This window comes from Schistosoma mansoni (genome assembly GCF_000237925.1).
Source record: "Schistosoma mansoni, WGS project CABG00000000 data, chromosome 1 unplaced supercontig 0034, strain Puerto Rico, whole genome shotgun sequence".
In the NCBI taxonomy this organism is placed as follows: Eukaryota; Metazoa; Platyhelminthes; class Trematoda; order Strigeidida; family Schistosomatidae; genus Schistosoma; species Schistosoma mansoni.
Window position 1 is genome coordinate 2284670 of NW_017385988.1, and position 14602 is coordinate 2299271.

At 41.5% G+C, this 14602-nt stretch overlaps 1 protein-coding gene across 1 annotated transcript in view; it reads left to right on the forward strand.

Moving 5' to 3' along the window:
- Window positions 1-12754, forward strand: part of Smp_201220 (unnamed protein product) — a gene marked incomplete at both ends in the record, with an annotated part of 13529 nt that extends 775 nt beyond the window's left edge. The window contains one exon of the mRNA XM_018791917.1: window positions 12164-12754. Coding sequence (XP_018645020.1) covers window positions 12164-12754 — 591 coding nt within the window. The remainder of the gene's footprint in view (window positions 1-12163) is intronic.
- Window positions 12755-14602: the final 1848 nt, after the last annotated feature.

Here is a 14602-nt window from a genome sequence, read left to right on the forward strand (position 1 = left end):
AGGAGGTGCGGTCCCATGGTAGCCGGTGATCAATAATTGGTCCATACGCCATTTGTTCCTTCAGGATCCTGAAGCCCATGTGAACCATTGGTTTGTAATCAGGGTTTTTCACCCCCCAGGTGGATTCTCCATATCCACCGACCCGGTTAAAACATCCTACATTCGCCTTTCGTTCTCTCACTTTCGTAAACAACAGTATTGCCACGAGAAGACAGTAAGACTTCCCTGTCAGTAGCTGTGTACGCGCGGTCATGTGAGAGCATTTCGAGAGGGAGAGTTGGCTCTCCCCACACTCGGCCATACCAGGACATTCGGGGGCAAAGACTCTGTACAATGTTTTTGTATCTCTTCGCTATACCTTTTAATAACAAACGTCAATACAGCGGCTTTCAGTTAACGGAGTAAATACTGCATTCAGTCAAAGGAATATCACTAATTGGTGGTCAGTAAGTGTACCCATTTGATAGAAGAGTAAATATTTGGCCTGTACATCCACTTCATCAGTTGAGATGGCTGGGACACGTGTTACGTATGCCCAACCACCGACTGCCCCGACGTGCAATGTTTCATGGTGTAGGAGTAGGTTGGAAGAAAGCTAGGGGCCGCCAGACCAAAACGTGGCACAAATCGATGAAGTCACTGACAAGTGGACTGAGCTATGTTGGTAGGTGTAGACTACCTGGTTGGGATCCGCGAGATGATAGCAACCGATGGTTAGAGACCTTGAATGACATGGCTCAAAATCATTTTCAATGACGGAGGTGCATCCACTCTTCGTGTTCTCCCAAATTCTAATCTTCTGAATTCTTCATGTCCCTATCCTTTTTCTCATTCCAAATTTATTTCACTGCATTATACTCCTTCAATAACATCTTCAAACCCTAATATTTCATATAATGCTTATACTCTTACTACTTCTACCACTATGGGATTTGAATCGACAACTGCATCTCTGTGCTAATGTGGTATGGTAACTCGAACTGATGTACGTATGTACGAAGTTCTACATTGTGACTGACTGACTGTACATCCACGTCTAGGTTTAAGACCATTTTAGTTTTTCCAAAGTGTGCTGTTCGCAAGCTCCAGACGATTGAGGTCCATATTTTAAACAAGTCGAATTGATACTTCCGTCATTATTAAACTGGGATGGTCAGCTACTGGGACAACCAGACGGAATTACACCTATCCCTTAAACTCCAGCTAATATGCCCCCAAATGCCCTGGTACGGTCGAGAGTGGGGAGAGTCCGCTCTCCCTCTCCAAATGCTCTCACATCGCCACGCGTATATAGCCTCTGCCAGGGAAGTCCTACTCACTGCCTTCTTGTGGCGGTGTTGTTTACGAAATTGAGAGGACGGGAAGCCAATGTCCGGCGCTCTAACCGGGTTGGCGGACACTGCGAGTCCACCTAGGGGAGTTGGAAAACCCTGATTCCAAACCAATGGCGCACATGGGCTCCAATACCCTGAGGGAACAAATGGCGTATGAATCAATCGTCGGTCACCGGCTACCATGGGACTACATCTCACGATGCCCCACTGCCTTGTGGATCAGGCCTTTAGGTCGAAGGCTCCGGGTGTGGCCCCCTAAGAAAACCATCTGCTTCAGTTTGGGCACCTGGGCAGTATCACAGCCCTCACACAAATCAAATGAGATTTGTGCGGCGCATATGTGTCTGGTGCTTTCTTGTACCAATATTTATGTGTTTAAATAAAAAATTTATCTGGTGCTTCCAGCTAATATGTCATTCAACCTGTCAGAACTAGACTACCACTCTTAAAAACCTCTGCTGGTAACCTATCAATTCCTGTTGCTCTTCATCGCTTCACGTTAGACAGTCGTTAAGTTTTGGAGGACTTATCCAGTTCAGGTTGTTTAAAAATAGCGCGTAACAGTGGGTTATCTGTAAGCCAGTTGAACTGTTTTCCGTCCATCATTCTCATCTGGGCTGGGAATAAATGATGGTTCCGTTTTTTCCCCAGAATAGTATTACCAACAACTGAATTCTTAATACCTGTTTCCACAATGAATTGAAAAAGTTGTTTATTGTCACTTAACATCACTACCTCCAGTTTTGCTTCCGTTACCAAACCCTACTCACAATTACTGGGCGAAATTTTCGTTAGTATACGTTATGTTGTCGTTCTATAATTGTCCTGGTAGTCTGCCAGCATAAATGTTTTAGCGACTTCCGACTCAATGGAAGTTTCTGAAATCCGATGGTTTATTTTAGCCTTTTAATTTAAGTTGGTAACATATATCACTGCTTTATTTACAGCAATCGAGTTATCATATCGGACGTTAGGGTCGAGTTTTTATTCATAATCAAATAAGTGTTCAGCTTACTTTGAATCCATTCTTGACCTTTTCATTTTCGAGTTGATATCTAGCAAACATATGAAATTGTTTGCCTTCACTAGAGTTGAAAGTATTGCAAAGAAGTGCTCGAGACCATGCGGCAGTCTGTCGATGACTGGTAACAATATGATCTGTTTATGTCTATTAGTCAGCTACAACGTATGACCAGGCACACATATGCATCGGTCCAAGTTGCCATACCTCGTTAGCACAATAAGATGAACACCGGATTCATAGAAATAGTTAATTTAGTGGTGGTAGTATATAAAAGATAGGTTGTATATAAGGATATAGTACAGGAAAGAAGATATGAAGCAATTTTAATCTCATAGTTTAAGGGAAGATAAAGAGTGTATACACTTGCGCCATTGTGATCGATTCTGAGCCATGTCACACAGAGTCTCCAACCATTCATTAAGATAGTCGCGCAGACCCCAACCAAGTAGTCTGCGTCTACCAACATGGCTCAGACTAGAAGTTAGTGACTTCAAGCACTGATGCCATGTTTTGGTTTGGCCGCCCTTAACTCTTTTCCAACTATCCCCTACAACAGTCAGCAAAGCGCGTCGTGAAACTGGTGTTCAGGCATACGTAACACGTGGCCTAACCATCTCATTCGATGAAGATTCATGACCTCATATACTGATTTATCATCATTTCCTAATACCCTGTGTTTAACCTCACTATTACTTATTTGGTGATTCCAGCATATGCGAGCAATATTTCTAAGGCATGTGTGGTCAAATACTAGTAACTTACGAGTATCTTCTACTCTTAATGGCCATGTTTCACAGCCGTAAAGTAGAACAGAGCGAACTGCTGCGCCGTATACTCGTCCCTTAATTGATAGACGGATATCTCATCTTCGCCCTAGGTGACGTAAGTTGTTAAAAGTCAAACGAGCTTTTTGAATCCGTGCTGAGATTTCGTCAGACACCAATCCGTTAGGGCTGATCAGACTTCCGAGATAAGTGAAGATGTCGACACGTTCGACTGCTGCGCTCCCTATCCTTAGTTTAGTTGTTGACGCTGGCCAGTCCTGGAGTAACAATTTACATTTAGATAGGGAGAAACGCATCCCAAACATCCTGGCATTATTACTCAGTTCTAACAGAAGACTGCATTTTTTCAGCGTCTTCACTAAGCAGGACTATGTCATCTGTGTATTCCAAGTCGATTAGTGGACCACCCGGTAGGAGATCAATTCCTGAAAATTCAGTCGACTAGAGCGTTATTTCCAGCAATAGGTCTATAATGAAGTTAAACAAAAATGGGGATCGTGGACAGTCTTGACGGACACCACTTGAGGTTGTAAAATCAGATGGCAGTTCACCATAAGCTCTGACTCGACTGTTAGTGTTCGTGTAAAGAGCCTTCATAAGGTTTATGTACTTCTGAGGTACGCCTTTCAATTACTGACACTACCACAAAACCTCTCGGTCTAAAGAGTCAAATGCTGCTCTCAAGTCAAGAAAAGCTATCATTGTCTGACACCAATAAGCATGTCTGTGTTCTAAAACCTGACGAATAGTGAATAAGTGGTCGATACAGGTACGACCATGTCTGGAGCCAGCCTGATTTTCTCGTGTTTGTAGTTCCCTAGTCTTTGTTGGGCGCCCGATAATTAATGATGCTAGTAGTTTAGATGTTATATTAGTGAAACTAATCCCTTTATGGTTATTACAGGATGATTTCGATCCTTTCTTATGTATTGGGACAATCAGTGATTGTGACCAGTCAGATGGGATTACGTCCAAGTCCCATGTTTTAGCTAAAATATTAGTCAACCCAATCGCCAAAATTGGACCACCATATTTAAAGACATCTGGAGCCAATCTGTCTGGACCAACTGCTCTTCCTCGTTTCAGATTAGTCATAGCCTTTTGAACTTCAGGTAGATTCGGGGGACCTACTTCAATGTTCCACTCAGACTATCTGGGAATGGTGGGTGACTGTAGAGTAGCTGAAGGACAGCTGAACTGCTTCTTGAAGCGTTCTGCTCATCGTTCTAAACGTCTGGGCTGAGAGCAGATAAGGGTTCCGTCCTTTACCGAGATCGTTTTACTTACACTTGACTTATTTATTCCGGTTATTAGTCTGAAGAGTTGTCTGGTGTTGCCTACAGCCGCTGCCTTTTCCATCTCTTTAGTTTTCGTTACCCACAACTGCTCATGGTCGTTCCTTATACTTTTGGTTAACCTAGATCTGATTTGTTTTCTCTCTTCATCGTGTTCAGAGCCTGATAGGATGAGTTTACGAGAATCGATCAATGCAATAGACCTAAAAGAAATCCATTAGTTTTTAGTAACCCTTTAGTTTAAATTACTAATAGATGTTACTGTTGTTCCCACAGCTGTTCGTATATCCTTCCAAGCAACATCTGGGTCAGCCTCGTTTCCAGAACTGTCTAGATGTGAGCCCAGTTGTTCCTGGAACTTTCATTTGGCTTTCTCATCCTCCGAGTTCAATTCTAATGGGTCTTCTTAGTATAGTGTTTCTGCGTCCACTGAGGCGCAAGGAAATGTGTGCTCGTATTAGAGCATGGTCAGAGTCTAAACAAGTATTCCAATACGAGCGACGATCTTCTATCGAGCCTCTCGAACGATGACCGATGGCAATGTGGTCTATTTTAGTTCATCGTTGGTTTGGTTCAGGTGTACTCCATGTTAGGCGATGTCTCTCCTTATGTTTAAAGTTAGTATTTGCTAAAAATAAACGATTGTCTGAGCATAGTTGCAACAGACGATCACCATTATCGGTTCGTTGAGCCGGAATACTAAAATACCCACCCAAATGTCTTTCTGTTTGATTTAAGCTGCCTACCTGGGCATTAAAGTCACCCGCTACGACTACTATGTCTGAACGCTTAGCTTTCTGAATAGGCTCAGAGTTCTGTGAAAGTCATCTTTCACTTCATCATAGCTGCAGTCAGTGGGAGCGTAGCTAGAAACAATGAAAAGGCAACGACGTGTGTCCCTGTCCTTCCGAGTTCTTACAGAGCTATTCAGCCGGACAGCACACAGGCGACTGTTAACGGGGATGTATTCTAGTAGTGCTTGTTCTGCCTTCGTACTAAGTGCTATGCCTACACCTGCAGGTCCACGAGAACTAGTCATGGGGTCGCCAGATACACGGAGGGTGTATTTCGTTGGCTGTCCATTTTGGCGAGGTGAGGTCAAGTGAATGACCACACTAGGATCCTGTATGTGTGTTTCGGAGACACAGCATACATCGATGGTACGAGATTCTAGGATTTCAACCATGGAGACCTGCTGGCCGATTCGACATAGGGTACGTACTTTGAAGGCTCCAATGTGTAGTTTGGAGCAAGGTTTCAGTAGACCTGGGACTGTTTCGCGCACTAGAATCGTTGGCCATGGTGACACTTGAGGAGGAAACCGGAACAGGAAGTTTAGTGTTCAAAGTCAAGGTAGAAGGAATAGTAGGAATTGAAGAAGGAGATTGATTATGAATACAGTGGTCTTGAGTGCTGTTAGAGGTATGAGGGCAGTTATCACTTCCCGGTTGCCCACACCGTGGAAGGGTTCTTCTAGGGGTACCTGAAAAGGAAATTGGATTAGAAGTGGTCTTAATGACCTGAGAGCGTGACCGCAGTGCCCAAGGGACAACTGCTTGAGGTCGGTCACACACGACCTTTTTGTGGGTAGTTTTTGTGTTAGCTCCGTTCTTCAAAGGACCTTACCGCCGGAGACGGATATCCGTGGGATAAGGCGAGGTGTGCATTTTTAGGGTCGACCTTTTCTAACCTCTTCCCTCATTATGGGAAGGCAGCAACGCTGTTATGATGGTTGTCTGAAGGAAACACCTTACTGCCGTCACACCTCTGTACAGTCAGCAGTACGACTTCGCCTTCGGACCTTGGGTTTGCTGCTGTTAGTCTTACCGCCCTTCAACCGACCTGTCTGGCATGATGGGACCTTGAGCAACAATTATTGCAGCCAGTATAGCTCGATTGGTTCATCACGATAGGCAATCCCGACCACCACGTCAAGGTAGCAGCAACGGTCGGGGTTATGTCTATTAAGATGTTGATGTTGAAGGTCGACAGATCAATTAACGCCTTTTCAGTTGTTAAGAGTTGTTACATACTAGCGACAAGTGTTTGTTTGAATATAATAGCAAGATTCACGGTTATGTGTTGGTTTGGTTGGGATGCTATAAAGCCTATCGAAATGTTTTTCAGCTTGACTTGAATGTTGAAATTACCTGCTACGGTTATCGCTTCTGAGCAAATGATGAATAGAGCTGGTTCTTTCTATCTGGTAGATGAGATCAGTTAAATTACCATACTACAATCCTCTATGAATGTATCAAAGACAACATATATCGCTGGTATGAGATTTTATAGTTTCGACTAATGGAACCTGTTGTCTGATTTGATATAAACTTCGGATATGGAGACGTCAAATAGGATTACGTGAACTCAAAATATTAGCTGTAGTGACACATATGAAAATGGAAGAAAAAAGATCAAGGTTGATGGTGGGGATAGAAGATTGATTTTGAGTCAGATGATGTCCTGTGCTTAGGTCAGTTTTACAACTGTTCATGGCTTATGACAAAAAGGTCAAATGGCTTCAAAGCTACACATCCAGCTCTGTAGAATATGAACATATAATATCTACGAAAAACGCTTATTTGTTTAATACATTCGATTCAGTTTTATGACATTCCACCAAACATTGCCGATAACGTGTTTATTTGTTTAAAAACCTAAGATTTTATGCACTACTTTGTATGTGACTACTTCAGACTAGGTTTAATTAAAAATGCTTCACTAGAATGCTTTAATAGTTCTGTGCCGCAACTGACGTAACTGTATCAACAACCTGTACTTACTTACTTACTTACGCCTGTTACCCCTCGTCGAGGAGCATAGGCCGCTCACCAGCATTCTCCATCCAACTCTGTCCTGAGCCTTCCTTTCCAGTTCTTTCCAGTTGCTATTCATCCTTTTCATACCGGCTTCTTTTTCCCGGCGTAGTGTGTTCTTTGGCCTTCCTCTTTTCCGCTTTCCTTCCGGATTCCAAGTTAGGGATTGAGTCGTGATGCACATTGGTAATTTCCTTAATGTATGTCCGATCCACTTCCAACGTCTTTTCCTAATTTCCTCTTCATCTGGAAGCTGGTTTGTCCTCTCCCATAAAACGCTGTTGCTGATAGTATCCGGCCAATGGATGTTGAGTATTTTGCGTAGACAACTGTTTATAAATACTTGTACCTTCCTGATGATGGTCGTAGTAGTTCTCCACGTTTCAGCTCCATACAGTAGGACTGTCTTGACGTTCGTATTAAAGATTCTGACCTTGAAATTGGTTGAGAGTTGTTTTGAGTTTCATATGTTCTTCAATTGTAGAAATGCTGCCCTTGCTTTGCCAATCCTCGCCTTTACATCTGCATCCGATCCTCCTTGTTTATCAACGATGCTCCCCAGGTACTTGAATGTCTCCACCTCTTCCAGAGTTTCGCCATCAAGTGTGATTGGGTTGGTGTTCTCCGTGTTGCATTTGAGAATCTTGCTTTTTCCTTTGTGAATGTGGAGGCCTATTGTTATAATTGTGTTTTCCTATATAAACGACCCAGCTATTCCTATTGCTTAGTATTCTTATACGATGACACTCGACAAGACCCCAAAATCAGAACACTTTGAACAGGAATGAAATTGTATTCAAAATAATAATGATAAGTGAACAGCAATCACTAGTTTGAATAACGTTCATATATTTATAGTATATACATAAGAAGCTTCTAGATTTTTCTGCAGTAATATGCTCGGGCTGATCGGTTTAGAATTAGCCAATCAGCGCGCAGCAACACCATCATGCATAAAACATGCTTTAATCCAATCTATGTCCCGCTAACACTTATCGATGCGGAGGCTGCTGCTACATTTGCGGTCTTCATCTGCATTTGTTCGTGTGTATGAGAGAGGAGGGCTAGGTCATCTGCGAAGTCCAAATCATCTAATTGATTCTGAGCTGTCCATTGTATTCCGTATTTCCCTTCAGATGTCGAATTCTTCATAATCCAGTCAATCACTAGAAGGAAGAGGAATGGGGAGAGTAGACAGCCTTGTCTGACTCCGGTCCTTACTGGAAATGCATCTGTCAGCTGTCCTCCATGCATGACTTTGCACTGTAGTCCATCGTATGAGTTTTGGATAATGTTGACAATCTTTTCAGGAACTCCATAGTGTCGAAGAAGTTTCCATAATGTTCTCCTGTCCACGCTGTCAAACGCCTTCTCATAGTCAATGAAGTTGATGTATAGTGACGAATCCCACTCAACTGATTGTTCAACGATGATCCGTAGTGTCGCAATCTGGTCTGTGCACGACCTATCCTTACGGAATCCAGCCTGTTGATCTCGAAGTTGGGCGTCTACTGCGTCTTTCATCCGATTCAGCAGCACTCTGTTGAAAACTTTTCCTGGTACTGATAACAAACTGATGCCTCTGTAGTTCTCACATTTACTGAGATCTCCTTTCTTTGGTATCTTGATGAGATATCCTTCTTTCCAGTCCATTGGCACTTGTTCCTCTTCCCAAATCTTCTTGAATAGAAGGTGAAGCATATTTGCAGTTATTTCAATGTCTGACTTCAGTGCTTCTGCTGGTATATTGTCAGGTCCTGCCGCCTTCCCACTTTTGATTTGTCTGATGGCCATCTTGACTTCTTCGATCGTTGGTGGAGTGACATCTATAGGAAGGTCTGTGTGTGCTGCTTCGATGTCCGGTGGATTCAATGGAGCTGGTCTATTCAGCAGTTCCTCGAAGTATTCTGCCCATCTTTTCCTCTATTCTTGAATCTCAGTGATTGTCTTTCCTTCTTTGTCCTTGACTGGTCTCTCTGGTTTGCTATATCTCCCTGCCAATTTCTTCGTTGTATCATATAGTTGTTTCATATTCCCTTCTCTTGCAGCTTTTTCCGCCGCCGTTGCTAGTTCTCCCATGTATTTCTGCTTGTCGGCCTTAATGCTTTTCTTCACTTCCCTGTTTGCTTCTGCGTAGTCTGCTTGTGTTTTGACTTTCTCTGCTCGTGTTCGGCTGTTGTTAATTGCTAGTTTCTTGTTCTCCCTTTCTTGAATTTTGTCCAGGGTTCCCATAGAGATCCATTCCTTGTGATGATGCTTCTTAGGACCAAGAACCTCCTGGCACGTTGAAGTTAGTGCTTCTTTGATCCCTTTCCAGTTGTCCTCCAAAGTAGTTTCTTGTTCTTTCAGTAGATCCTGTAAAGCTTGGAACCTGTTGTTGAAGGTTATCTTGAATTCGTTGTGATTGTTAGTATCTCGAAGGAAGGCTGTATTGAACCTTTGTAGTGCTGTTTGTCCAGTTGTCCAGTGTTTCTTTAGCTTCAGTCTCATCTTGGTCACACCAGGTGGTGATCTGAAGCTATGTCAGCTCCTCTCCGGGTTCTCGCATCTTCCATTGATCTTAGGAATTTTTTGTTGATACAGATGTGATCTATCTGGTTCTCTGTGGTTTGGTTCGGTGAGATCCATGTATCTTTGTGTGGGAATATTGTGCCGCCTATAACCAATTTGTTGAATGCACACCGGTTTGCAAGTCTCTCCTCATTTTCATTTCTCTCTCCTAATCCATGTCGTCCAATCACATCTTCATATCCTGTGTTGTCCACTCCAACTTTAGCATTTAGATCTCCCATCAGGATGGTGAGGTCCTTTTGTGAGCACTTCTCTATAATTGATTGCAGCCTTTCATAGAACTGATCTTTGATGTCGTCGTTGCTGTCATTGGTGGGTGCATAACATTGGATAACGTTCATTGTGATCCCTTGCTTCTTTGTTCTGAATGATGCCTTGATTATCCTGGGTCCATGAGATTCCCATCCCACAAGTGCATTTCGTGCTTCTTTGGATAGCATTAGAGCAACTCCCTGAGTATGTGGAGCATTTTCCCCTTCGTGACCGGAGTACAGCAGCATCTCTCCTGTACCTAGCCTTTGTTATCCAGTTTGTGTCCAATGGGTTTCGCTGATTCCGAGTACTGCCAAGTTGTATCTCCTCATTTCCATTGCTATTTGGCTGGTCTTTCCTGTCTCCCACATTGTCCGGACGTTCCATGTACCTATAAAAAGTGTTGCTCTAGTTGTTAGAAGGTGCATCGGTCTCGTGACTTCCGAAGAATTTTGGCTTTCATCATGAGACGTCATAATTATTCCTTCAACTCCCAGGGCAGAGTTTAAATGGTTTGAATTATTTTTTCTGGTTAGCGTTATTTTAGCGAGTTAGCTTTTCTACGGGATGGGGTCGCTAACCCCATGCCCAACCCTCCTCCTTTACCCGGGCTTGGGACCGGCAGTAACTCTAGAAGAGCTACAGGCGGAGTTATCAACAACCTGTAGTTAATTGTAATTGGTAGAGTATTGTGTTAATTACATGAGCTTATATTATCATACTTTAAACCCTTTTCACACGACAGATTCTTAAGTAAAGCTGTTAGTATTATTTTAGTTCAGTATAGTATTCCTGCAAAATCGAGTTTGTTGAGTCAGGATTAATGCATCAATCAAAGTACTAACTTCATCCTGATTTGGTGGCCATTTGAATGTTCTCTCTCCATTTATTAGATCTTGTGTATATAATTATTGCTATGGCCCTCGCTATCAACACTCAGGTTTTTTTGTCCTGATTATACTACCTTGAACGAATAATGGTGCATTTTCAATTTTTTCATAAAATAAACTTGTAGTCTGGAGAGCCAGTTGCACCATTTTAATGAGTATAAGGATTAGTAATAGGTTTCCACATCTGTACGCTCACACCCAAGGTGTTAGGAGTTGGGTGTTTGTACAACTAAAGCTATACCTTGACTGATCAACTTTCAACCGATTAGCGCAGACAGACTAATGATAAAAGTATTAACATTTGTCATAGAATTTATTTACAAACTTTACTTCATCTTTTTAAAGATATATGTATGTATAATGTCATTTTATGATCCATGCTGCTGTTTGTAGATTTTTCAATTTATATCGGTGCCGACAGCTAATATCTGTCATCATCATCATCAGCTACAACGTAGGACCAGGCACACATATGCATCGGTCCAAGTTGCCATACCTCGTTAGCACAATAAGATGAACACCGGATTCATAGAAATAGTTAATTTAGTGGTGGTAGTATATAAAAGATAGGTTGTATATAAGGATATAGTACAGGAAAGAAGATATGAAGCAATTTTAATCTCATAGTTTAAGGGAAGATAAAGAGTGTATACACTTGCGCCATTGTGATCGATTCTGAGCCATGTCACACAGAGTCTCCAACCATTCATTAAGATAGTCGCGCAGACCCCAACCAAGTAGTCTGCGTCTACCAACATGGCTCAGACTAGAAGTTAGTGACTTCAAGCACTGATGCCATGTTTTGATTTGGCTGCCCCCTATAACTGTGCTCGCGTTTAAACTAGTTGCTAATTCAGAACTCAATGGTTGTGTTTATATGGCTGAACGGATGAACTTTCTATGACAACTAGGTTGCTCTGCTTGTGTAAAAGTCCGTTTAGAGAAGTACAGATAAATTTAAACCTAACTGAGCAATCTCTGTTCACCTGACGACAATAGATATGCCAATATGTAGCCTACCACCTTTAGGTCCCTTTTTGTGGGTAACTGTTATCTTCCAACTGGTTACCTGAAGATTTTTAAAAATTTCGTCTAAGCTTTCATGCTGTCTATTGTACTGTTACTAGATGTTACCATTTGAATTCATCCATATAGTGTTTTTTTCCTAATTGTTGCTCAAAATGTTAATTTTTCAGGCAAATACTAAAAAGCAAAAGTACGAACGTATATATGAGAAGAAACTAGCTACGTCACCTGAAGCCCTATGTAAAGGTTATCCTGTAGAATTCGAAAAATATTTGCATTTCGCTCGTGGTCTAGCTTTTGACAGCCTTCCGGACTATGTATTTTTAAGAGGAATTTTCCGCCGTTTGTTTCAAAGCCTCAATTTTGTTCTCGACTATGTTTATGACTGGGCACTTCTGGGTACAAATTCGTCTAATACTAGTCAGTCAATAATGAATGCTAATCCAGAGTGTGAAGATAATGCGAATCAGCATCAAAATAATGCAGAATGTCAGGGAATCGATAGCACAGTGGGGGCAGCTCAATGTGCGCTCCCAGCACCTCAAGTATATGGAAATCATAACCATCATAATATACCTGTTCAGCAGCCTCAGCAAGTGCTTCCACATGCACACAGCCGTGAAGGAGTTCAGCAATCAACATTTCATTCCCAATTTGTTAATCAGTCTGGAAATTCAGGCACCCAAACAAATGCGTATAATGCTCCTGGCACAAGTGTAGAGTATGGTATGCGTTGTATGCCCACAGAAATGCGCCGTTAATTCCTTCAGGATTATAAATGAATTCTACCACTTTCAGTTCATCGCGCGTGGAGATAATAAACCCCATGCTGTCAATTTAATTTCTGCCATCACTAATTGGATGTTCAACTTGTTTACTCACTGACAATTAACACCGTTATTTACTTGTGAATAATATTTAGATTCCCACAATGTTCTCATGCGCTTTCTCTACCTCTCATCTTCACTCAATGCTTTATTAAATTAATTTCATTTGGGTACTCACTACACTTGTACTCAATACCATTACGTTTATGTGAAATTAACATGCTCAAACAGAGCACCATCTTCCATTGTTAACTTGGTTGACTGTACTTAGTTGTATTCCGGTGTCCACTTTAAACAGGCTGTCTTGCGCTTCATTGTTTTATTGGTATATTAAATGAAGTTTAGTGCGTAATCTTTTGTTCATACAGTTTCGTGCTGCAGAACAATATCAAGCAAATTCTTGTAGTGAGCAGTTTTCAATATTACTCAGGCACTTCAGAACTGTCAATCGAATTGCTTGCAGTATTATAATTGCCACTTAATATCTCTTTTGTTCGATCATTTTTGTTATACACAATGCTGATGGCTATTTATGTGGTGGTACACCCGTTCGAGTAGAAATTCTAGACACTCAAGGAATTAAATTATCAACACGATATGTGACACCCAAATGAAATGACTTAATTTATCCTGGAATTGGACATTTGTCACACAATATTATATCAAAGTAGTCGTGCAATCTGTTCCCTGTGCGATATGTTTCTTTGTTTTAATGTGTACTTCAAATGGCTCTGAATAATTCTACTCGTCAATGACTTCTATTTATATGTTCAGTAGGTTGTTTACTGCATGGGAATTAAAGATTTTCTGACTGACAATTGATAAGTTACGGTTCGTCAGTCAAATAAATTGTGATCCTTTTGTTTAAGTTACCAAGAAGTCGTATTATCAGAAAGCCATAAGACAAAAACATTTAAATTCTGCATCACATAGAAAGGCATCCATGTGCCGCAATTTAATAATATATGGCAGTTCTATTAGCAACAGTATTTGGTCAGCTTTTTTCAGGGAAGGCGTTATTATTAAGGAATATAATCGAAAGTAAGTGATGCGGTATAAGATATACAGTCCTCCCACCCAAAGATTAGTGAAGTAAAGCATTTAACTACAATTCTGTGGATTGTTAACCTGTTCGTTACAAAGTGTACTGTATTTTAAGCGATTGTAAACTGGTAACCGTTATATATTTTATCAATTTATATATTTCGACTCAATGAGGCATCACTGAGATAACAGGACATTCTGTTGGAAATGAAGATTTCATCGGCTGTTGTGGATAAATCGTTTAGGAGGCAGCACTAATTTATCACAACGACAGGCTATAGGCAAGGATTGTATTTTATATAATCACACATCTGATGGACTTGCAGTGAATATCACGCTGTCAAAATCTGTTTGCTAATCATAAATTAATAAAGTGGGAGGACCCCTTGGTGAGTATTAATGGGCGATCAACTAAGACTATTGCTATTCTCTCGAGTTTCGTTATTATCTCTGCAACACCAAGGCCGATCACCTTACTCGAATTGCCATGGGGTGTCGCTACACAGACTTCCCGTCACTGAACACGAGGTTAATTACACCAGTTATGTTTTCGGATAATCTGATTCAATCCCAATCTACCTCCTATGTAGGTAACACTCTGCTGGTGCTGTACATTGACATCCGCTCCACTAAATGATAATAATAGTACACAAAACATCTCTACAGAAATTTAAACCGGTTTGTCTACAGATGAGATCAATCAACATATGAAAGCTCCAAAAGGTATATGCTTACCAT